The sequence below is a fragment of the Diadema setosum genome, chromosome 7 (genome assembly GCF_964275005.1).
Source record: "Diadema setosum chromosome 7, eeDiaSeto1, whole genome shotgun sequence".
Taxonomy (NCBI): Eukaryota; Metazoa; Echinodermata; class Echinoidea; order Diadematoida; family Diadematidae; genus Diadema; species Diadema setosum.
The window spans coordinates 33,887,838-33,913,366 of NC_092691.1; the positions used below are offsets into that span (position 1 = coordinate 33,887,838).

A 25,529-nucleotide genomic window follows, 5' to 3' on the forward strand; every position below is an offset into this window, starting at 1 on the left:
GTCAATAGATTGTGTCACAAGATGATGATCTTCAATATTGCTAAAAATAAACACCAAGTAAGACCAAGCCTGTACACAATGTAAACACTGGCTCCTTTTGAGGACGGTCACGCCCATGCACCGAAGCGGTGATTTCACATCTGTACAGTGTAGCGACAGTACCAGTGGCGTCAAACTTTTGTGTGGTACCGGTATTTGGCGCACCACCGCACCCGTTTACCCCCCATCAGCAGCATTCGCGATTGGATCCGATCCTTACTCGTGACTCGCACATCACAACATACTGGGCGCAGATAGGTACAAGGGATCTACAGTGGTTTTCACTCATAATTTAAAGTAGGAGGGGAATCTACCAATATGGCTCGAGCTCCACTTGGGCAGACGCATGATCTAGCAAGTCTGCCGTATCTGGATGAAGAGGTTCTTCTGGCAGAACTGAAGCATCGATACGATTCCGATCAGATCTACGTAAGTATGCGCGCCGGAATCCCCGGTCCCATTTGTTGTAGTTGGTGTTTGTTATACCGGTATAGTTATGACATTAACAGGTGGTTAATGGGCCTGTTATAATTTAGGAGTCAGAGACTTTGTTCCCTTTGACATGAAACTATTTGTAGCCTGTGGCTGTAGGATATACAGTATAACAACATGGTGACAAGGAGCTTTCCCTATTTACATAGTCCAGATAGATTAAAGAAAAGGAAACAAAAGTTTTCTTGTTTTTACCCTTCTTTTCTGCAGTAAACTGTAGAACTATATATAACAAGAATGAAGCGCAAGTTCGTGTGCGATTGTAAGTGAATGAACAGTAAAGTAGAGTTATGACATTAATAGGTGGTTATTAACAGTATCGCACACAAAATAGTTTCATGTCAAAGGGGACAAAATCTCTGACTCCTAAATTATAACAGACCCATGTAAATGAACATGATGAATGAACAGTAAACTACCAATCTATTCTAAAAACCTGCACCAAAGTTTGACCACCTGTGCTGAAATTCAACCGAGCAAAAAAAAGCGTTATAGGTTTCTACATGTGTCAGGCAGTCAAACTTTGGATGGCATTATGGTTGAATTATGGGCGGCTTGCTTTACCCAACAATTTTACTTTTGTTCTACAAGTGTTTAAATTATTTACAAGCATTGGTATAGACAGTAAAATTTTGTGCCACTCAAATTTTGTTGGTCTGTTACTAGGCTGCAATAAATCATACTTTTAAAAGCACTGTCGGTATAAACATGTCTTTTGAATAGATGTACTGTACTTCGACTGAGTAAAATGCAATGAACAAAAAACATTTTACTTTACAAAGTCTCAAAGAGTGTAACTGGTGTATTTTTCATGGTATCAATATCAGTGGCAGAAATTTTTCCATTCCTGACACTCAACAAGAAAGTTGAGTTAGAAGTCTATGGTCACTCCGTCAGTAATAAATCGGCATCTGCATCAAGGTTTGACCTCCCTTGCCAAGGTTCAACTGTGCGCGAAAGCATAGGTTTTTACTTCTAGCAGGTGGTCAAATTTTGGAAGGCGTTGTGGTCGAATTATGGGAGGCTTGCGTTACAGTGCAAGACATTAAAGTTGACTTTTAATTGATGAAGATTAGGATATATATAGCATTTTTGTCATTGTTATTGACCACTCTGATCTTTACTAATTCACATGATGAATTCATTTATAAAAAATACACATTAAATATACAGGTATTGATATGTCTTTTCAGTCCTATGTAGGTGATATCTTGGTTGCCATCAACCCTTTCAGGGACCTTGGCATTTATGGCAAGGAGGTAAGTCTTTGACTCGTTTTACCTTGGCTCTACTTGCCAATAATCCTTTTGATTAATACCATACATTTACCTGAGGTGCATACAAGTGTAAACCATACTTATGTTCTTTTTTTTGGGGGGGGGGGGTGGCAGGAAGACAGTCAAGATGAAGGATGCAATTAAAGCACAGTGACAGCAATGTCAGTGCCAATAAAAGTTATTTTGATCTGTGCGTACCGGAGGTCAATGGGAATTAATTATATTATTTCTTATACTGTATCATTTTTTGAAGAAACTTCCAATTTCCTTTGGTTTACCAGTACATGTGAACTGAATTTGTTTTAATATTTGACATGTAATTTTTTTTATTTTTAGGGGGAGGGAAGTTACTTAGAAATTGTTTCTATGAATTGAATTGGCACATTTGTGATGGTATTAAATTATTCTTTGAAGTTGTGTGGATATGTAAACTGGCCTTCGTGAAACATTTCAACAGTATTTTCATCTTCCTTTTTCTTGCAGTTGATTGATTGAAACATACAATTCACTTTACATTTGAACTGCAATCAAATTATTTTTTATTCAAACATTTTTTTTTAAACTTACTTTCTGAAAAGGAAAGTTGTAAATGAATGATTTCATATCTGTTTTGATTTGTTGACATTGGCTGTACTTGTGGCACTTGGGGAATGGTACTAACTGTGCCAGTGTTTTAATCCCGAATGTGATTTCCTTTGCAACTAACTCCACAGTACGTGGATAAATACAAGCATGCCAAGCGCACCGACAATCCCCCGCACATCTTCGCAGTGTCAGACAGCGCATATCAATTCATGCGATCTGGGAGTGCCGTTGGCGGAAAGAAGAACCAGTGTATTGTCATCAGGTGAGAACTGTTTTGCTGTATTAAAGTTTGGTAGACGAGAGAGCTTTACAACAAACTGCATTTCATATTCCCAATGATTTTGATATTCAGAACAAAAGTCAAGTACCCAGAACAGTGACATTTCCTTTTTAAGCATTAACAAAAATGAGACAACTGTAAGCTGTTTAAATGTCATATTTTCATAAAACAGTGGTGATCATCACAGTCACATTTACAAAGTGGGTTCAAGATAATGTCATTCCTTTGTTTTCCTTTGGCTTCCCCATATAGCTTGTAAGTCTCAATTGTGATTGCACTTTTTTGTTGGGATCAAGTGATAGAGTTGTATTTATTTATCTATTTTTTTTTAATGACCTTTTCATGGAGTTAGTTATAGTTTGAAAGTCATTGAAAAAAAAAAATGAGCTGCAGAATTTTTCTCTTTTGTTTCATTTGTTTGTTTGTTTTTAATGGAGAATCAGTACAAGCGTTGTGAGGTGATGTTATCTCCACCTCATCTCATTTGCATATTTTGTGTGATTGTGTGCAATATGACTGTTTCTTGAAACACCAAACAATATTGATAAGATAACAGGGTTTGACACTAACATTTTTGCTCTGAATTTGACATTTTGGTGGCCTGACCAAGAAATGTAGAACTTAGCCCAAAACAAATGCAAATACAAAATTTATTTTAAATTTCAGCTGCCTGATCAGACCACCAAAAAGTAAGCTTGGTGACTCGACATCAATTTTTAGTGGCCCTGGGTCACTGGGCCACCACTGATGTTGAACCCTGGAAAACTGTGTATTTAGTCTAGTTTGAATAAAATTTCAATTTTGTGTTTGATTTCACTACATTAAAGATCAACTTGAGTATGGAGTGAAATTTCCCTTTAACCCTTCAAGTGCTAGATACCACATATCTGTGGCTTGGTTTGTGCATCTTTAAAAAATGCTTTTTACTTCATTATTAGTGTTGTGTAAGGTTGAGTAAAAGATCTTTGTATCTTTCTAGCTCCTTGTTTTTTGGTGTAATATTTTATTTCTCCCATTTTTAAATAGCTCTCATGTACTTGCAAAATGTCTAATTTTTAGAAAGGAAACCCATTTTACAAGAATAAAGTACCTTTTCCTGTTGAATTGGCAAATATTTTTAAATTTCCTGCTGATGTTGTGTAAATTTAATGAATTTAACAAGTTCCATTTAATCTCTCTGCAGAATGAGATATGTGCCAGTGAAGTTAAGACCCTGATTATGCTATTAAAGCAAAAAGGGGGTTCTGAAGCCTCTTGGCAGCCTGGAACAGCCTTTCAGCTCACTATAAACAGAATTCAGAAATATATAAAGGAGATTTGGTCAGGTCAGGTTCTGAAACCTATAGGGGGTGGTTTTAGAGCCTGCCATAGTAGTTTCAAGAGCCTTTGCTGCAATATAAATGCTAGGGGGTTCAAGAAGCTGCTTTCTTGCTGACCCAGAAGCTATCACTTAAGGTCATCGCCAGCTAATGTGAACACACCAGCTGTCATGACCAGCCGTTGTGACCAATTGTTGCTGATGAATGCCGCACAACTTTCACACTTTCATGCTCGATCACGTTTGAGGTTATGTAAGAAATTCAAAAGCCCGCACTGTGTATCAGAGGGGAACTTGGTTACCTGGGAATGGAGCCAGGTAGGCCTGCTTTGGCAAAACCAGCGTGAGCAGTATAAACAGCCTCAAGGAGGCTCTGATACCCGCCCATAGTACTAAGTATAAGGGGGTATTAGAGGTGTCAATGAAATGATGACAGGATGATAGTTTGTGCTACAAATTGTGCAGCAAGGTTAAACATCACAAATTGTGCATGGTTGAAGAAGTTCTCCCAGCATGATGTATAAAATCTTGCAGTATACACCACAAAGTCTTTTTAATAAGAAATTAAAACATTAACCCGTAAGAATATGCTCTACACTTGTGTACCCAAGAATAACAGTTTAAATAAAGCTTTAAACCTTGAACCGTTTTGAAAGCCCTTTCCAAAAACTGATGGTTTGTCAGTTTTTGTACTGCTCTGGCCGCCTGCTCAAATTTTGCCCAAGTAGGCCCTGACTGACTCAATTCTCGAAGTGACTGAATTCCCCTCTGATAAATGGTGCACATTTTTGAATCCATGTTTGTGCAACAATGCAGAATTCTGTGGTGCTCACAAAAATGTGCATTATGTGCAGAGCTTATCCGTGTTGGTATGTCATGTCAGCTAGTCTGTTTTTGTTGGCGGGTAATAACCTGCAGTGGCGAACTTCTTGGTCGGTCAGCAAAACAAGCTGCTTCTCAAAACATGTAGCATTATATATATGCTTCAGCTAAGCCTCATTGAGGTGGCTTTAGTAGGCTCTGAAACCACCCCCTGTAGGTGATTTCAGAACCTGATTGGTAAGGTTATATTTGTCATATGCTGTGTGCTTATACTGAGGTAAAAAGACTATTCGAGGCTGCACAAGATGGCTTCAGAAACTGTATGTTGCTTTGTAGTTTAAGTAGAGTATCAATATGTTTAGAAAATGAGATCTAATTGTACTCCTTGTTAAAGTAGTACTTACCGGTCCCCTTTTTGCAGCATTGTGCTGAAAGGTGATGATGATGATACTAATTCGGTTACACTGCTCAGAATACTTCTAGGCCGGAACCTTCAAGCATTCTAGGAAGTAAGACTAAATCTGGAAACAATGAAAGCAGTGAACGAATGTGATAGCAACCACAAGTTTGTTGTCATGTACCTCGCACGTGAAAGTCATTGCATTGGAAGACACACAAGATAATGACACACAACATAATATTTATATTATGTTGTGGGTATATTTATGTGTATATACTTTGATATGTTTGATTATATTTGCATTTGTTGGTTGACTCTCACTTTCATTTTGTTGCCTCCTCTTGGTACACCTTACTAGGGCTTACTGTTTGCTCAGCCCCCCCCCCCCCTTCCCCTTGCTGTTGCTATTTCACTCTTTTCCTTTCTTTATCCCTCTGTTGTTCCTTATCTTGTTTGATGTTGCCTCCCTATTCATCCTTATCCTTCCCAGATTGCCCCCGTTGTCCTCGGGACCATCACTGACCCTCCGCTGCCTTTTGTCTGTCCACCTTCCTGCTCTAATCCCCCTCCCTTTACCTGTTGGGCTCCTTGCCCATGACCTCCCACCCTCTCCTTTTGTTTTCTTTGTTCTGTGTACCCAGCCTGTCCCTGACTGTTCTTGTCATGTTTAGTCCTTATGTGATTGCTTTAGGCTCTCTTACATCCGGTCTTGCGTGGTACTACGAGTGGTTTGCGTGCCAAAAATGGGCCAAGTAGTGAGATGCACGCAAGTGGAAAGTACTTTTTTTGGTGGTCGCAAACACGACGCATAGCACGCAGCCTGAAAACTGGCCGGCCAGTTTTTCGCTACGACCTGGCTGCGACAATTAGTACGCGTGGGGGCGACAATTAGTACGCATGGGGCACGCTCGGAGTACGCAATACAAAAGTACTGAGTAAGTTCGATAGGCATGCGTGTAATGCGTGTAACGCAGGAAAAGCATGCAACAATTCCGGGGTATTTTCCCACGAAGGCGTACTTAAAGTTACCACACAAGAGGCTCTTACTTTCCACTTGCTTTCAATGTACAGCTATACGTGTTAACAAAAGGGGGGTGAGCACACTTCCTCCGTGCGTATTACCCACTTCCAAAATGCGTGGTGAGTACTACTACTGTACTTGTGAAGTACGTCACACTCAGACAATGAACGTGATCAGCATGTTAAAAAGTGCGTCAGAAGTACATGTTGAGACATGCTCAGGTGCATCGTGCTCCTATATAAAAGCCGATACGGACAGTGTGCTTTCAGTTCCACGTCGACATTTTCTGCAGTGAGTCCACATTTTGTGCACAATAGCTCCCAAGGGAAAATCAGGTAGCAGGAAGGGGAAGAAGAGCAGGGAAGAGGAATCAGAAGAAAGGAGGAGAAGGGAAGAGAGGTAGTGCCATATTGGATGCTGAAACAGTGAATGATGAAGAGACTCAGTGCACCCTTTTATATTATTGTGATTATCCGTGCGTTCTTCCAATTTGACGCACGATTGTCTTGCTTAACACTTCCGTGCTCCTTACGTTTCTCTTACTTCATAAGTACGATTTCTGAAAACGTACGCTTCACTTGCAATTCATGTACAATTATCCCAGTCATTGTGTGCGACAGAAGTAGAGATCTTACGTGCTCCTTACTTCTTCCTACTTCCAAAAAGGCGTACAGACCACTTGCGGGCCTCACTTTTTGAGCAAGACACACCCACTCATTAAGTGCTTACTACATACTTCCCCTCCGATGTAATTTTCACCCTGCAACAACTCCACGCCTGACAGGAACTCCGAGTCCGCACGATCTGTAAACACGCTCGACGGGATGTAAGAGAGGCTTTTCCTTGCCTGTTTGTCATTTTGCCTCTGACAAAGATTGTGCTAGGATCGAAAGCTCAGGCCCCTTTTGACCCCAACATAATATTTACCATACACACAATGTGCCTGTTCATGTTAGTGTCAGTACATATACAGACGTACAATTGTATGTTTGTGTAGTATTAAACAACATTTATAATCTAGCCAACCTTTGGCAGACCCAGCATAGTTTTAGGCTTGTTTTGATTATCAGTGATAAGTTGTTTTTAAAAGGGATGTTATTAAAGACTTTGAGTTCACTGGTAAACCAGTGAGTCCCCCTTCCCATCAAGGTGTAAAGACCCAGTAGCCTGGGGATACAATGCACTCCCATTTAATGAATGCGGTTATAATGAAATGCTCGTTGTAATGAAGTATTAAGAATTCAGGCCAAAAGATTATAATCAATATACTGTTACAGATTTACGAAGTTTACTTATTGGCTATAACAAAATTTCAATGTAACAAAAGGAAACCGTCGGTCAAAAGGACTTTGTTATAACAGGAGTGCATAGTACTGTCAAAGTGGATATTTTCAGTAATTTCACGTGAATAATTTTTTTGCACTCGGGTGGGTTAGATGAATTTTGTGTGTTTTCATTTTGTGGAATCAGGACAATGATAATTGGACATTATGACAAGCAAAAATATTCAAGTCTTTTTATTGTTGCGCTAGCTTCTGGTTGCAGGAAATGCAGGATATTTCCACTCGTACGGTACTGTAGAATGAAGGGGCTGCCCCAGCTTGGATGTATTTGAGAATCCCAGTAAAAATACTATTAAACAAATTGTGTACAGGTCAGCTTTATCACTAATCTCTGTGTAAGTACACACACAGCAAAAGAACCTCCACTGGAGTGGGTCATTGCCAATGAGCGTAGACTTCGATGCACACATTCTCTGACCAGTGCTATGCGGGGTGTTTGAGTGTACCCCTGTGGGCAGCGAATGAATCGGGCAACCCGTAAATTCCCATGTTACCAGGTTACTTTCGAATAGTGCCTACCATGTTGCATTTGATATTTCTACTGTTTTGTTCAGTTTGTTGTGACTGCGTATTAGTATGCATAAAGTGGCCTGGTTTCTATTAAAGCAGTTGCATACCTTTCAGGTAGAACATTGCAGATGAAAAGTCATCATCCTTAAAATGGTATAAATTGGTATACTGTAGATATGTGCGTAGGTCTACAAGATTCAAGAACCTTCAATGAACATTTTATGCCCGTGATGAGTATTGATTCAAATGACTGCAAGTTTTTAATTGAGGCAAACTCGATTGTAGTCTAATGAATGAAAGAACTGTCATCATACACTGCACAGCAATCCTCACAATGATTTTGATAGACCCAGTAGTTGGATAAATATTCTTACTTGAACAAGGAATATTATAGTACTGTAAAAGTGGATATTTTCAAATTTTGGAAGATCTAGTTTCGTGTGCTTTTATTTTCGCGCTAGTTTCTGGTTGCGTGAAAAGCATGAAAATTTCCTCTTTTACAGTATGGACTAGCTTTTAAGTAGCAATTAGTGGAGAGCTGTCAACTAATATATTCTTGCTTTATATTATACATGTATGTATAATCTTCATCAAAACCAGGAAAATATTCTTTTGTAAATGTAATGGCATTTATTTTTATTCTGAAATTTGATTTGGCTTGGTTGTTATGTGCAGTTTTCCCATTTAAAAAAAAAAAAAAAAAAAAAAAATCCGATTTTGGCTGAAAAAAACCCCACACAAACAAAACAGAACAAAACAATGCATCAATATATTTCTCAGTACTATGTATACAGAGGCAAATTGTAGCATCACATTTTTGGGTGTGCATGCATACAGGCTTTTATCGCTTTCATAACAATCGTAATATAACATAGCAACAATATATTACATGCAAGCCTTAATTCATCCTCAATGCCTTTTATTTATTTTGATGGACACATAAAAGATACTTAGCAAGCATACCTTTAGTATTGATCTGAGATAAAAGTGCTGTATGTCTTGATTCTTTTTGATCACTAGATATTCATAGAAATGCATTTTTGAGAATGATTTTATAATGATTTTCAATGTCATCAAGTGTGAACAACATCTAACCAGTATGATTCAAGATAGCCATCACTATAGACTGTACTTTTGTCTTCAATACCACTTTGAAAACAATCAAACAGCAACGACAAAGTGAAAGACTCGGGTCAAGAGTGTGGATATGGAAGCTCTGTCTCTGTACACCTCATTGTGCATTTGTTTTGTCTTCAATGGGAACTTGACACTTTGGTTACTATTGCACTGTACCTCGAAACTGAATGTGTGTGCATTTTGATATACGTGTAGAACAATATTGACATAGATTGAGCTATTGTCCTGCATTTGAAACTGTGTCTTTCAATGAATAGGCATGAAAGGGACTTGGGCATATTGTGTAACATGATGGATGCATGGTTGGCTTTTTGACTTTGGACTTGATTAAAAATCTCTTTCTCATTTTTCTGAATATTGTACTGAAATAGTTGCACATGTTAAAGGCAGTGCATGTAATTTCTTGTTCTTTCTTTCCTTCTGCCTTTCCTTCTTTCTATCATTTTGTTTTTCTTCTTGTCACTTTTATTTCTTGTAGAAGTAATGGTACGATATTGATGTGTATGTCGACATGATCCTGATTTTTGTTGTCATCATTATTGTCTTTATTCAGTGATTATCATTATTAGTAGATAATGCCATGTTTCAGAGTTGTTTTATATTGTGAATTTACAAGTAAATCACAAAATCATCAACAGGCCAAATAGACATTTTCTACCATTTGTGAAGCAGATGCAATATACTGTTCTATATCATCTCTTATGGGAGAAATTGCAACTTTCCTTCCAGAAAAGGGTTAATACACGTATCTTTCCATCACTGAGCTTCTCAGTCACGAAACTTACCGCTCACAAAATTATATCTCAAGTCGACAAGCCCTGACTCATGAAATATTGCCCTTGCACAATATATGGCATTTCTATACAGTGTTATTGTCATCATTATTGTTACTATTATCAATGTTACTAGATATCATTGTTACCATCATTATCATCATTAAAAGTACTAGTAGTGCAACTTGAAGTATTAGTGGTTGTAGAAGTGAGATTGTCACTGCCTCAATTGTAATGATGATAGTGATGATGATGATGATGATGATGATGATAATGATGATAATGATAATAATAATGATAATAATAATAATAATAATAATAATGATAATAATGATAATAATAATAATAATAATAATAATAATGATAATAATAATAATAATAATAATAATAATAATAATAATAATAATAATAATAATAATAATGATAATAATGATAATGATAATACTTTTATTATAGGTTATTATTATTATTATTATTATTATTATTATCATTACTGATTGTTGTTGTTGTTGTCCTTTAGTGGTGAAAGTGGAGCTGGTAAGACAGAGAGCACCAAACTCATCATCAAACAGCTGATTGATCTGTGCAAGGGAAAGTCCCAGCTGGAGCAGCAGATTCTACAGGTTAGTAGCTCTGCTCAGCCATCTTCCTGATTTTCCCCTGGCCGCTCAGTTTGGATTTCCTGGTAGCGTGGTAGCTTTTCAAGTAGCAAAGCAGCGGAGCATGTTTCGAAAAGACGCTCAATAATTAAAATGTGCCTTCTATCACTGATTGTAAATACGGCCAGATGGGGTGATTGCTTGAAAGAAGTTCAACTCAACAAAATAACTGGTGGATTAATTAAGTGATGCTACATGTCAAATTGTGATATTTGCCATTGTTTGAACTTTGCTCATTTTTTCATTAAAGCTCTATTTTAGTCATGTTGAATTGTTTATTCTATTGATTGCAAAGTTTAATCAGAAGCCTGTGCATTGTAAGTGGTTAAATTTATAGCTGTTTCTAGTAATTGTAAGACAGTTTAGAAGATAAAAGTTCATGTTTCTAGTTGAAATTGGCAAAATTTTGTTCATTTTCAGGTAATTTTGAGCAGATATGATCAATCTAACCAGTTATATTTAATCTTCCTTGTTAAATATTAGTTACACAATAAGATTCAATGTTGCCAGTTGAAGTAAGGAAGAGTTGTCATAATGCTTGCAGCAATTTCTTTGGAGGACTTCAGTCAGTTATTGAATGCAAGTTAGCTGGAAAGATGACCTTTATTGTATACCCCAATCGAATGTCATTTGTTTTGTTTGTGTGTTTGTGTGTGTTTTACCTGTTTCTCAGGTGAATCCCCTTTTGGAGGCCTTTGGTAATGCCCAGACAGTGATGAATGACAACTCGAGTCGATTTGGAAAGTACATTCAGCTGAAATTCCAGGATGGCGCAGGTACATGTAATTTCAAACCACAATGTGTTGCAGGATTAAATGACTTCTAGGTATATTTGGTCTTTTAGAAATCTCTTGAAAAAAACAACAACAACAAAGAAACAAACAAAATGCTTTTTTGCTCAAAATTACATTTGACAGGTATTTAAGATTGATGCAGTTTCTGTCCTTTCACTTACGTAAAAAGAATGAGAATTTCAGTTGTCGAAGATATGTGAAAGAGTTGCGGTGGTCATGTGATGATGCTTGCAAAAGGCTATACCCACACGTGTTGTTGATTGAATGTCACTCGTATTACATTATTTCTAATAATATTCTCCACCCCACCATCTGCTCAAGATATAATCATGGATACATCTATACTGGAAGAAGACAAATTCTTCCTATAGATTCAAGACAATTTATTTACAACTAGCTGAATGTGGTACTCCACCTCACTTAATAGTGCATTTGTATTGCAAGAACCACTAGTGGAACATGTTCATTGAGATTGTCTTGAAAGCAATAAGCAATACTATGTGAGAAATGTCCTCTATTGTTGTGATCAAGACACAGTATGCAAATGTGTGTTTGATGTTTCCTGGAAATAGCCACAATACTGAAATTCAGATGAACCCAATATTTCTATTCCCTTATTAGCCATCTTTCACCAAGTCCTGCTGTTTTTTGTCATTTTTCTTTTAGAATGTATTTCCTTTACTTTCATGTCATTTCTCATAGTGAAAGTGGCTTTTCTTATAAAAGACAAGTTTTCCCCTTAACCTTTTCCAGCCCAGCATCTCAATATACCAATGACATTGCATGCAGGCAGATTTAACAGTGGTAGTGACAGAGTTAAACATGTTGTGCATGACTCTTGTCTCTGCCCCCAATCAGTGATGGGAGCCAAGATCTCGGAGTACCTGCTGGAGAAGTCCAGGGTCGTCTTCCAGAACCCCGGGGAGGAGAACTTTCACATTTTCTACTACATGCTGGCCGGGCTCAGCGATGAGATGAGGCAGAAACTGCATCTCCAGAATGCCTCCGAATACCTGTAAGTGTATCTTTGTTTATGAAAGGGATGGTATAGTATTGGTTGGGGTGAAGATTTAGCTTTAAACTTTTTGTGAGATACTTAGAAACCACTTTATGAAATGTTAAAGAGTGTACAATTCTTAGAGGAATTCAAAGTTCATTTGATAAAGATTAGTTTTGAAATGACTGAGATATTCAAAAGCAAAGTAAAATAAAGCAACCCTAATGTTTAAGAGTGTACAATTCTTAGAGGAATTCAAAGTTCATTTGATAAAAATTAGTTTTAAAATGACTGAGATATTCAAAAGCAAAGTAAAATAAAGCAACCCTAATAATAGGTGGGTCCCACCTTTTATTAAGATTGCTTTATTTTTGATATCTCGGCAATTTCAAAACCAATTTTCATCAAATAAACTTTGAACTCCTCCTAGAATTTTATGCTCTTTCACATTTCATACGAAGTTTCTCATTATCTCAAAACACCATCATCAAAAAACGTTGGACACCTGAAGCCCCATCTCAAACGAAATTGTACCACCCCTTTATTACCAAGATGTGTGTGTTGCTATGGAAATGAGTTCAGAATCATGGTGCATTATTACCTACATCTTGCTCCATGACATAAACCATGATCTGATGGTACAGTGGATCTTGCTTATTAGTCAGAAGGGGCTGGGAAACAAGAAAACAGTGGCTGGTAGTGGCCTGTTTAAATCATCAAAAACACCAAAATGATCAATATTAAGCAAATATGCTGTTGAAGCAGGTAACAATTACTACCAAAAGGTGTGCAAATTTGTGGAGATTGTAATTCTAGAGAGCTGACCGATTCACGTAATTTACCCATACAGTGGAAGTTCATGAAAGTTTAAAATCTGCCTGTAAATTGTGGTTTATAGTTTTATTCGAGTTTCTCTGAATAAAAATAGAAGATGAAGAGATAGATATCCAGGTAAAGTAAAGAGATATACACATGTACACATACAATGTGCACATAGAGCGTACATGTATGTATAAATGCAAGTAGGGCTTTCAAATGATATCTTTCTAAGCAATATTTTGAAAGAAATAGATTAGTATGCTGATGGATGAAGATATGAATCCTTTTTTCCAACATCTTTGTTAAAATGTTGATCAGCAGTTGCAATCTGACAAATTTTATTTGTAGAGGGAAAACAAACTGAAGCAGACTCATAATATAAATTTAAATAAGAGTATGTATGTCTTCGAGATTGATGTACAATGCATAATGCTCTTTTCTGAAATTTGATTCTGATACTTGATATGTGCAATTTTCCTACCTTTGAACCAAAGTATGCTTTATGCCTTTTAAGAATAACTCTTCTACTGTCTAGTATCAGAACGTCTGTTTTTTGTGGAGAGCTTGGCATCCCTTTACAAGGAATGATTTACAGTTTATGAAAAAAACCCAGTTCTGTTCATACTTTGTCCTTGTGCTTTTATAACAAAATCGATGCGACTTTATAGAAGTAGGGAAAAGAGACATGTTTGTAGGAGGATGATCATTTACTACAGAGGACTACTGTAAAAGTGGATATTTTCACGCGACTAATTTTTCGCGCTAGGCCGGGTCAGAAGAGTTTCGCGTGTTTTTAATTCCGCGGAATCAAGACATCACGCACAGGAACGTATGGCAAGCAAAAATATTCGCGTGTTTTTATTTTCGCGCTAGTTTCTGGTTGCGCGAAATGCGCGAAAATTTCAACACCGCGAAAATTTCCACTTTTACAGTATTACAAAGTAGAAAATACCAGACTTGGAAAGCAAAGAAAAAACAGCGTGTTGTAACAGCAGCACATATACATGTTCTGTGGTTTCATTTCTGTTTTGGGTTTCTAATCATTGAAAACATTGGCCGAATACGCGCATACGACAACATTGCGATTCGATGTGCGTACGTGCCACTTCACTTTGGCAAAGTTGATATTTCATTGCGGCTGGCTGATTTAATTTATGGACAGATAATGTTACTTGTAGATCTATCATGCGGAAGTATGATCTATGTGATCGTATTGCACTCACGAAAAGCATAGCACATGCAACCCTGGAATGTTCTGCAATTATGCTTTGCGGTTTGATGTTGTAACAGCTGTTGAGATAACCACTTTTGAATGTTTCGATAAGTGAGATGGATGCATACATCCATAAGACCATCTCGTCAGCAATATTTACTGCAGAGTGAAGATGTGTGATTTATTTGATGAAATGCTCTCAAAGTCTATGAAAAGGGGATGTGTTGCTGGTAGGCTGTATGACACTGTGTTCCAGGAGTCATTCAGGAAAATTGTCTCCTGTGATGATATTAAATGCAGTGCATGTTATTCTTGTTTTAAGTATTCAGGATTGATTGATTTGTACGTATGCACCAGTACATTGACAAAATTAATGCAAGGTGGTATCTGAACATTATCAATGCCTCTTGTCAGGTGGTTTGCACCACAATAATCAAAGGGATGGTATAGTTCTGGTTGAACTTTTTGTGAGATCATAAGAAACCATATATATGAAATATTAAAGAGTGTACAACTCTAAGAGAAATTCAAAGTTTATTTGATGAAAATCGGTTTTGAAATGGCTGAGATTTAAATAAAACAAAGTAAAACAAAGGGATCATAATAAAATATGGGTCTCAACTTTTATTAGGATCACTCTGTTTTCATATAAACTGTTATGAAATAAACTTAACTCCAAGAATGATACGCTTTTTAATATTTCACGTATGTGGTTTCTAATTATCTTGCAAAACATTAAAACCTGAATCCCCATCTCAACCAGAACTATATCGTTGCTTTAAAACATGAGTTGTTACAGTTGTATGTACATGATTTTTTTTTGTGTAGAAAAACATAAAAGTTAGAGAATATTGTTCGGCAGTACTAGCACAAAAACAAAAGATGATTTTATATTATATATATCTCACTTTCTTTCATACTCTGAGGGAAAGTGTAATACACTTTCCCTCATAATACTCTTACTGTCTCTCTTCTTATAATCTTTCTCTGTCTATTTCACTTGCTATCTCACTGGTTCTCTCACTCTGATACCCTCTCTTTCATCTACTCATCCTCACCACCACCACCATCATTGTCATCCCCACCACTGTCATCATCATCATCATCATCATCATCATCATCCTCACTACCACCACCATCATCATCATCTTCACCTCCCCATCATCATTATCCTCACCCTCACCATCATAATCATCATCCTCACGACCACCTCCACTATCATCATCATCATCTCCACCACTACTACCACCACCACCATCATCATCATCATCTGCAACACCACAACCATCATCCTCATCATCATCACCACCACCACCACCATCATCATCATCATCATCATCATCATCATCATCATCATCATCATCATCATCATCATTATCATCCTCACCACCATCACCATCATAATCATCATTCTTATCACCACCACTGCCATCATCATCACATCCTCTCTACCACCACCATCATCATCCTCGTGACGACCACCACCATCATGATCATCATCCTTACTACCATTATCCCCGCCATCATCATCATTGTCATTATTTGCAGTTACCTGAGGAATGGGCCATCTTGTCTGAAGAACAACCCTTCAGGAATGAAAAAGTATTTTGAGGAGCTCATGAATGCCATGGACCTTGTGGGATTCCTAGAAGAGGTAATCAAAGTTCCATTTAAGGAGGGAATAAAAATCGGAGTTCAAAAAGATACTAAAGATTTTTTTTTTCTCCCTCTCTTAGCCCTATGTGTATGTACACTATAAAGGTGCCATGATGTGAAATATTACCGTGTCCTTCCATAATACTGTATAAGTGGTTATTTTCGCGAGGGTTTAATTTTCACGAATTTCGCGAATCACAGTTGGATCGCGAATTTAACAACACGCGAAAGTGTCGCCATACACTAGAGTACAATGCATGCAAGATAGCGTTGGTGTCAATTCGCAAAAACAACATCTCGCGAAAATGTCTGTAACCTTCTGATTCGCGAAAATATTTGTACGCGAAAGTAACAGCTTATACAGTATTATCTTAGACAGTTTTAACGATAATAATGTGGGCACATTCCTCTTCTGTTGGCACCATGAAAGCATTGCCTAGGGAAATCAGATACTGTTCCCAGTTTTCAACATATTTTGTTTCTTTTTTCATGCATTTCTTTTTTCCCCAAGATAAGGTATGGTAAGAATTTAAGCAGCCAGTGTTCGTGGTGATGATATGTTCTTGTTCGTTAATATAAAAAAAGAATATAATATTATATACTTTAAAATAAAATATGTGTGCAGTGTGTTTAAAGGTGGTGTTGCACATGTATGTCTGCATATGCATGTATACATGAACACAAAGGCATTTTTGCAATAGATTTTGAAGGCTGAAATATAATTTGGTGTATTTTCCAAATATTTTCGAAAACCAAGGATATAACAGTGGTTAAACATGTCTCTCTGTGCTGTAGGAGAAAGAAGATATGTTCCACATCCTAGCCGGCGTGCTCGCCCTGGGACAGCTCAAGATCGACGCCAATGACGACGATGCCGCATTCGTCAGCAATGAAGCAGCTGCGGCAAGAGTCGGGGTAAGTGTGGACAGTGGAGGATGAAAGCTTGTGAGCCAGACCTTGTGAAAATTTGGCAAATAAGAGATTAGCTATGTTTACTAAGAATTCAATAAAAAAATTTCCCTTCTGTAACTGCAATTGATTTTTTTTTCAGTAAATTGTAGGTTCTCATTTATGATAAGCTTTGAGAAATCATAAAGTGTATTGTTGATAACAAGTATTCACAGTGCAGATGTTGCCACAGACGGTGACATTTTTGTATTTATGTCAGAGGAAGTAAAAGTGAGTTTGTTTGTTTTTTTCCCTTTTGTCTGGCTCCCCAAAATATCATGGTCATGTTCCATTTGGTATGAATTTCTTTCAAAATTTAATAAGTGAGCAATAGTTTATAACTGTCCCTCCCCCTTCCATCTTTTGCATGCATCATGTGATAATGTAGAATAAGTTTTGTCTGTGACAGACACTTGTTCAACAATTACACAATACATTTGAAAAAGTTACTGAGATGAGTGAGATGTCTTTAAGCAAGTTCACATGTGCTTCAATCTTAAAGCAGGGAAATATGTACTGAAATTAATGCATGTTTGATATATCAGTGGGTACTTTGTGATTCAGTGTAGAAGAGATATGAAACAGTAATCCAGTTCATTCACATTCAGGCTGTGAGCACCAATCAAAAAAAGAAAGTTTCATTTACAATGACAAAAAGGAGAAATAAACATAGCAATGAAATATGTTGTGGAGTCTCTGGTGAAGCCATGAAAACATATTTGTGAGTTTTTCTTCTGTTTTGCCAGTTTGCCAGTGGGTTACTGACCTCCTGTAAATTACCATGCTGAATGTTGTTTCAAAAGTTCATGTGTCAAAAAGTAAATGTACTGAATGAGGGAGTGTGTAAATTCATTGCAGTTGTCTACTGATTTACAAACAGTCATACAGGGTGTAGGCACAAAATTTGAACAGATTTTATATATTCATGACGTGCATGCTACAATGTATGCTTGAGATTTTTAGAGGTAAATAAAGTGGTATGTGGCTCAAGAAATGGGGCAAGTCAAATTAAACATGTGAAGTGAGGACCAGTGTAATATGATAAGGCAGCTGAAGTATTCTGAACCTAAACATCCGGATTATTATGTTTCTACTACATGTATAGTTTTTGTTCCTGGTATATCTAGAGCAAATATTTTGATAAGCTATCAAAACTCTCCAAGGCCCAGTGTATTTTTATTTTCGCTGTGATTTGTTAAGTTTGGTATCATTGTTTCTCAAGCAGCCAATTTTTGTTTCACAGAGTAGGAAGTGTTTTGATTTCCCCTGTAAAATTTGCAAGCCCATTATAAAGAGTGTAAAATGATGCGATGTACATACACCTTGTTAGGAATCTCCAACGTCAGCAACCAGAAAGAAAGAAAAAAAGGTTAAAAAGGATCTTTAAAGGTGGTGATCTTCTCCGTGTGCTCTCTGAATTAAAGTGGTGAATTGTGCAGCTTCAGCTGTTATTCATTTTAACATGGAGGTGTGAGGCTAAAAGGAAGTGTGATTGCCTACTTTTTTAAAAATGAAAATGTGGAGAAAAAAAAATCATGCGAGCTATAAGGGCAGAATTATGTAGATGAGACTTGTAAATCTGTTTTCCTTCAATGCAGTCAGGCAGAGAAAACAGATATGATTTGTTGCCCAGTGCAACTTGAAAAATGTCTAGAAAAATATGCAAGTTTTCACAATCTCAAAATAGCATGTTTTCTTTAGAAAGGGATTATAGTATTACACATTAGGTGATACTTGTACTCATGTTTCATGTCTTCCATGCAAGTCACAGCTGAAAGAAAAAAAGAAGATTGAAAACTCTGCAGTTTACATCTAGAATGTTTTATTTGTACAGCATTCACTCCAAGTAAATGAAAGTCACAGTATGCACACAAACTTCATATATAAAAAGCGATTTTTGTGGTCCGTTGAACGAACCAAAAGTTGTGATGTCACAAATGAGATCAAGATCACATGACCAGGAAAGCCTTTTTGATTTGCCAGGAAGGTGCTGTGGCTCAAACAACATTCTATCAGCCATGATGATCAATTCATTCATCTGATATATTGCTGTTCATGCGGTTATTAGCAGTTTTCATTTACGATTTCTTTTGAAAGCATTCCTCTCACTCTTACAATACTTGGGAAGTCTCATCTCAAAACTCTGTGTTGCCATTTTGAAGACCTGTACAAGTGTGAAGATTCTGAAGAATCATTTTCTCATCCGTGTACGGCCTACTGCAGTGGTGCATAGCTTGCATTGGGATTAGCTTCTCCAGCCATTTTGTTCATTGTGATCAATGAAAACATTTACAATGTCTATTCTTTTGTGTGCAGTCAGCATCCTTTGGCGTCCAAGATGAAGGTGGTTCCTTTAAAGCCAAAACATAGTTCTGGCATACCTGCAAAAATTGTCAGATTTCGCTCCCAAATGTACATGTATACCTACATTGAATGTAAATGTGTGGAATAACGCTGTAATAACAAGATATTCGTTGGGTAACGACGAGAATGCGAAATATTAGCCAAAAAGGTTCACTGGAGACGCTATCTCAGAACTCACCTGATCGGGGTCAGGCTAACTGGGACTCGGGGACAACCCGACCTCGTTTTGATGGTGGGGCCGAGTTGTCCCTCTGGATTATACAGTGTTTTACTATGGGAGCACTTCTCATCCTGGCTGGTCGCAGTTATGGGCCGAGTTGATACACGTACAACGCGCACATCAAAGAACCTTTTTGGTGTGCATGCAAAATTAATACGTGCCTATCAAGCGCCTGTGTATAGAATATGGCTATCAGGAACTGCGTGTAGGGTTGTCTGAAATAGGGAAAGAGTTTTCCTAATTGAGACCGGGTTAGTCTGGATCCTTCTAGAATAAAAGTCGGTATACCCAGGGAGGTGGATCACCTCCCTGGTATACCGAACACACTTTTGATCTCAAAATACTCCAAAACAACTAATTGTCCCACCAAATCGCATCAGCCAGTTAAGTTTCTTGGTAGACTCTTTCGATATATGTGTATTTTTACAATACTGCAGAGATTTAAGGTGATTAAGTTTGATTAGCCCTAATTCAAAAATTAAACATAATTAAGACTTAAAACTTTCAGGATATGTAGCCCACATATATGAGAGACAGTGGAGATAAAATAATATGAAACCTTACATTTTTCATGTATATTTTATACAATATGCCTTAAAAATTGGCCATTTTAGGACACCAAATTTGTGACATGATTAGTACCCCTAAGATCAAATGCATCATACTCAACTAAATTATATATTTCTATAAGTGTTTTTGACTGATCTTATTCCAGAACATGCCTATTTGGAATGACATGTAAAGAAAATCCTGTTAATAAACCTTTTTCATTCCTAAAATGCCATTATAAACAGTGCGTAATGCGTGTTACGCTTGGTGTCCACGCGACAACCGTTACACAGAGATCCTAGAAAAGGTTGATCGGAATTCTGAAAATCAATGCATTTTTGCTGTTTTAATGAGCTCAATGGGGGATGAAAAATATGTGACTTTTGTTCCAAAATATTTACATCTTTATGTCAAAATTAACAATGGTAAATCAGCAATTTTTTGGTGTCCAATGTAACCACCGTTACACATGAAGATTTGATCTTTTATTTTGTACATTTCCAATACTATTTACTGGCCTTTCTGATTTTTCTGAGTTCCTTTCCAGGATAGGTATCCAAAAGAAAAGAATATAAATTATATAAAATATTTGGGAAGAAACTATTTGCCTCTTTCTCTTTAGTGTCCAATCGCGACGCGCGTTGCGACACGCGTTATGCATATTTGGAAAATGCCTAAATAAGTACAAACAGTAAAATTCTGCAGTGTTATCACAATACATTAGTTACATTATTAACAAATCAAGTTTATAAATATTTTGTGATCAACAATATGTGTTTAAAATTATTTTCAATATTCTATGTAACGGATGTTACATAGGACACCAAGCATTTTCAATGGATTTCCCTATAGGAATGTACACAAAATAACATTTTTCTGATTTAATTTTTTACAGAGCTTTTTTGTGCACTATCTCTCTGTACAACCCTGAATATCAAGAAGTCACTATTCATTAAAATGAAGCTTATTTTGAGGTCATTCTAGTGGAATTTAATTTGTAGTACAATGTCACACTTTTGGTTGCAGTATTGTAAAAATACACATATTGCAACTAAATATGAAAACGGTGCCAGACAGGTTCTCAAACCCTTACCAGAACTGTGTTTTCACTTTAAAAAAAAAAGAAATGCAGTCACCACTATTGCTTATTAGTTCACATGGTTTGTTTGATACCAACAGTATGGGCAATTCACTCCATTGGATACTGTATGTCCCCTCTCGGAACCTGAAATGGATGATAGAAAGCACTTTAAATGTGGCTGTCAGCTTGAGACAATAGAAATGAAACCAATTTCATTCAGTTGTTCAAATTCATATCATGAAAGTCAAGACAGGGATAATTCCTTCCTAAACAGTCATTTTGGTGTCCTTAAAATTAAATGATACACTCTCAAATTTTGCGTGACTGGTATGCCCTCTTATATGCATTTTATGGCACTTGTGACAAGTGGTAAATTAAAGCTGAACCAATCAACCGAAACTGAACTGAGATGAAAATAATCAGACTTAGAATAGACATTTGATACTTTGAGGGAAGAGAAAGCACACACACACACACACACACACACACACACACACACACACAAGATTATTCAAATCTGAGATAGAATATATGTAAATTAAGAGAAAAAAAAAGTTTGTTGACCGAGTGAAGTATGCTCACAGGTATTCATGATCTGCACATAGCCAAAGAGATGATCAAAGATTGAAATTAGCACATTTTGTGGAGATTTAAAACATACTGTATAGCAGAGGCAGCACATGATTCAGCTGAATAACCCATGAATAGATGACTGTAAAGGATGATCAGTGTAACTAACAGTGCATGTTGTGCATGGTGCAAGATGTGGTATTTTAAAGTGGAAAGATTCATGGTGTCAAAATTGTTCATAAATTTTGTGCTCAATCAAACTATGGTGAAGGTATGGTAACCCAAATATATTCTAGAGGATACCAAATTTTGTACATAGATGCTCTCATCCATGAATTCGTTGAAACCTTTCCGCTGTTTAATATAGTGTTCTCTGTAATTTGTTGTGCAAGTGACCTGTTTAGTCCTTCATCAACACAATCAGCTGCTATACATTGAGAAAGTAGCATCCCATCACCAAAACTGTATCTTTCAAAACTGCCTCCACTGTATCGTTGGCCTTTGATTCCAAATAACAATAGAGATGACATAGCATACATCAAGTCAGAACAATCTACTGTCTTCTATTGTATTCTCTCCTTGATCGATCGATCGATCAATCAATCAATCAATAATCAACCACTTCTGCCTATTCAGGGCATATTGAGTTTTATATTTGCATATAATACCTAACACCTTATCCAAAGATATATCCCATGCTGGTTTTTGTATATTTTTTTCAATGTTTTTTTTTCAATGTTTTTTTTATTTTTTTATTGCGATTAAAAAAAAAAAAACAGTTTGTGATTTTTTATATGTGTACACGTGTGTTGTGAAAAAAGCACAAATGTGCTGGTCATGTTACCAGAAGTCACTTTCTGCACATATGGTCCATACTCTTCCTCAATGTCTGTGTGTGTATAGTGTGTATGTGTATTTGTGTGTCTTTGTGTAGCAGACACAGAAAGAAGAAGGGATGATTGGATTGGAAAAGACTGAAAAAAAAAAATGCGTCTCTCACTAAGTTTCACGGTTTACATCTTGGCCTCTCGAATGGTATGAGGAAAACATGTTCAAGGCAGTGGACATGTGTTGTTAAATGTATTAAATTAGTTGAATTACCATAAATGTGTCATTGTTTTGATTCTGATGAAAGCTTGTTACAGTTACTAGACATATTGTATATGAAAATACTTTCTGGATAATTTTTAAAAGTTTATATTGTGACCAACACTTCCTACTTTTTGATAAGCATGTTATGATTGTTATTATTATTACCGTAACTGTTTTGAAAGTGTCAATCGCACTTTGTCATTGTTTTTGTCATAATAATCATTATCATTGTCATCCTTACAACCATAATTATAGAAAATTGTGAAGGAAACACCGTAGATCACATCCAAATCCTGACACTGTAGGCTGTGGACTTTTTAAACCTTACAATTTGTGCAGTAATTTGTGCAACAGATCTTGCCTGGGGTCAGAAAAATTTCCTCAGTATTGTTGGAGTCATAGGCAACGTGAAGCACCCATTAATACCACTGAGCTGTTGATACTGATACATGTACCTCTTGATACATCAACATCAAGTCCAATTTTGCCCATTTCCAGAGAAGACATGTAACAAACACCATGGTGTCTCTTGCGCATATCCTGAAAGTTTGTCTTCTTCCTTGACAACGCCAGGTTCTGTTTCAAAAGAGCCCTTGACTTGCGACGTGGAGTGTTTTGTGTATCGTGCAGCTTGCTCTTGATAAGGCCTCCTGAGGGCCTAACTCTGTAAATCAGAAATGTGATGTCAGTGCAACTACATATATAGAGCGTGGTAGTCCTTCCACGCCAGAGACCAATCCTACTCAGGGGCGGATCCAGGAATTCTGTAAAGGGGGGGGGGGGGGGGGCACAACTAATATTTCTGGTGACACTTCCAGGTTTCATTTCACTTTTTTCTTTTTACTTCTTTTGTTTTTAACGAAAAATAAAGGGGGGTGTGAGCCGGTTGCGCCCCCCTCTGGATCCGCCACTGCTACTGTGTTCATGTTTCAGTGATACATGTATGTGGTCAAGAAAGTTTTTCTCTTGAACAGCAGATGTGGCTAACTAATGACCATTTGAAGTGTTTTCACTGAATCTTGTCATTTCCAGGTGGGGCTTCAGGGATGATGTAGAGAACATTCTGGTACAACTTGCTCAGATATGTCTTTGTTTTTGTTTTTATTATTATTATTTCTGTATTTTGTTTTTAAAGAATGCCTAACGATTTCTTTGCTGGTTTGTTGCTTTCAGTGCATGTGGTAAAATATGTTTTGCTCAGTCAATATTTCTGCATACATATATTTTGGAAAATTAGAGGACTTATTGCCTTTTTTTTAAAATTTGAAACCATTTATTTTGTGATTGACATCCTAAGTTTTTCTGCTCCAATCCAATTTTGTGAGTAATGACCTGTAAAGAATAGACTATATGGCAGAGTATTTCAGCATTTTTTTATTGTACAAAGTCTTTTTGAAGTTGAATGGTGATTGATATTCATATGTCTTCACTGCACTGTTCTAATATGATACCGCAGTGCAGGAGTGATTCTGCATTATGCTGGTGTGAATTTGGACACTCTTCTGCCTTTTTCAAAATTCACATCACATACACATCATACTCCGCATGAGAAGGAAGTGTAATTCTTTGTGGCCATGATCCCAGGCAATTCCTCAAAGACCAGTGATTGCAAAGTGAACTTGAACTAAGTTGCCTTTGATGATTTAAAGGACAAGTTCACCTTCATAGACATGTGGGTTGAGTGAATACAGCAGTATTAGTAGAACACATAAGTGAGAGTTTGAGGAAAATCGGACAGTCCGTTCAATAGTTATGAATTTTTGAAGTTTCTGCTCAGTCACGGCTGGATGAAAAGACTACTATAGCTTGTGATGTCACATGTGTACAACGTTATAAAGAAAGAATAAAGAAAATTCAACATATTTCCATTTTTCTCGCATAACAAAAGAACGCTCGACTTCTCTCTTTTAGAATGCAGGGGGAATAATATTACCCTTAACATACGTCAGTAACAAGTCGAAGAAATGGGCACTTCATTCAAAAAGTAAAGTTTTGTGAAATTCTCTTTTTATTTTCCTTATATTGTTGTACGCATGTGACATCACACACTGTAGTAGTCTTCTCATCCAGCAATGACTTCACAAATACTTTAAAAATTCATAACTTTTGAACGGATTGTCCGATTTTCCCCAAATTTTCACTGATGTGTTCTACTAATATTGTTGCCTTCACTCAATCCACATGTCTATGAAGGTGGACTTGTCCTTTAAGCTGACCAGAGATTGCTCATGGGTATCTGAGTTATCTCTATCCTTGCTTTCACACGTACCGAGAGAATGTTGAATTACAAACACGATTGCAATTGTGATTCAAATCATCGTTCGTTCACATGACTGTGGAAGGCGTCGCAGATTCTGCTGTTTTGAATTTCAGAGCGAGGAGGGAGGGTTTGGCTTCTTTTCAAGTTCCCATCAATCACTCTTGAGCAGTAATCGCTATTTAAGTAGTGTGCGCTTTGACTGCAGTGGGAGCCTTTGAGGAGCGCTGTCTTAATCTCTGGAAGAGGTTGAAAGTTCACCGTAAGCTCCACCTCAAATGTGATTGGAGGTCAATTACAATCACGCAGTCAT

At 37.0% G+C, this 25,529-nt stretch overlaps 1 protein-coding gene across 1 annotated transcript in view; it reads left to right on the top strand.

Moving 5' to 3' along the window:
* Positions 1 to 357: 357 nt before the first annotated feature.
* LOC140230739 (myosin-IIIb-like) overlaps positions 358 to 25,529 on the top strand; it is a 68,294-nt gene continuing 43,122 nt past the window's right edge. The window contains exons 1-8 of the mRNA XM_072310875.1: positions 358 to 468; positions 1,725 to 1,790; positions 2,522 to 2,655; positions 10,518 to 10,620; positions 11,330 to 11,432; positions 12,309 to 12,465; positions 16,028 to 16,133; positions 16,931 to 17,050. Coding sequence (XP_072166976.1) covers positions 358 to 468; positions 1,725 to 1,790; positions 2,522 to 2,655; positions 10,518 to 10,620; positions 11,330 to 11,432; positions 12,309 to 12,465; positions 16,028 to 16,133; positions 16,931 to 17,050 — 900 coding nt within the window. The remainder of the gene's footprint in view (positions 469 to 1,724; positions 1,791 to 2,521; positions 2,656 to 10,517; positions 10,621 to 11,329; positions 11,433 to 12,308; positions 12,466 to 16,027; positions 16,134 to 16,930; positions 17,051 to 25,529) is intronic.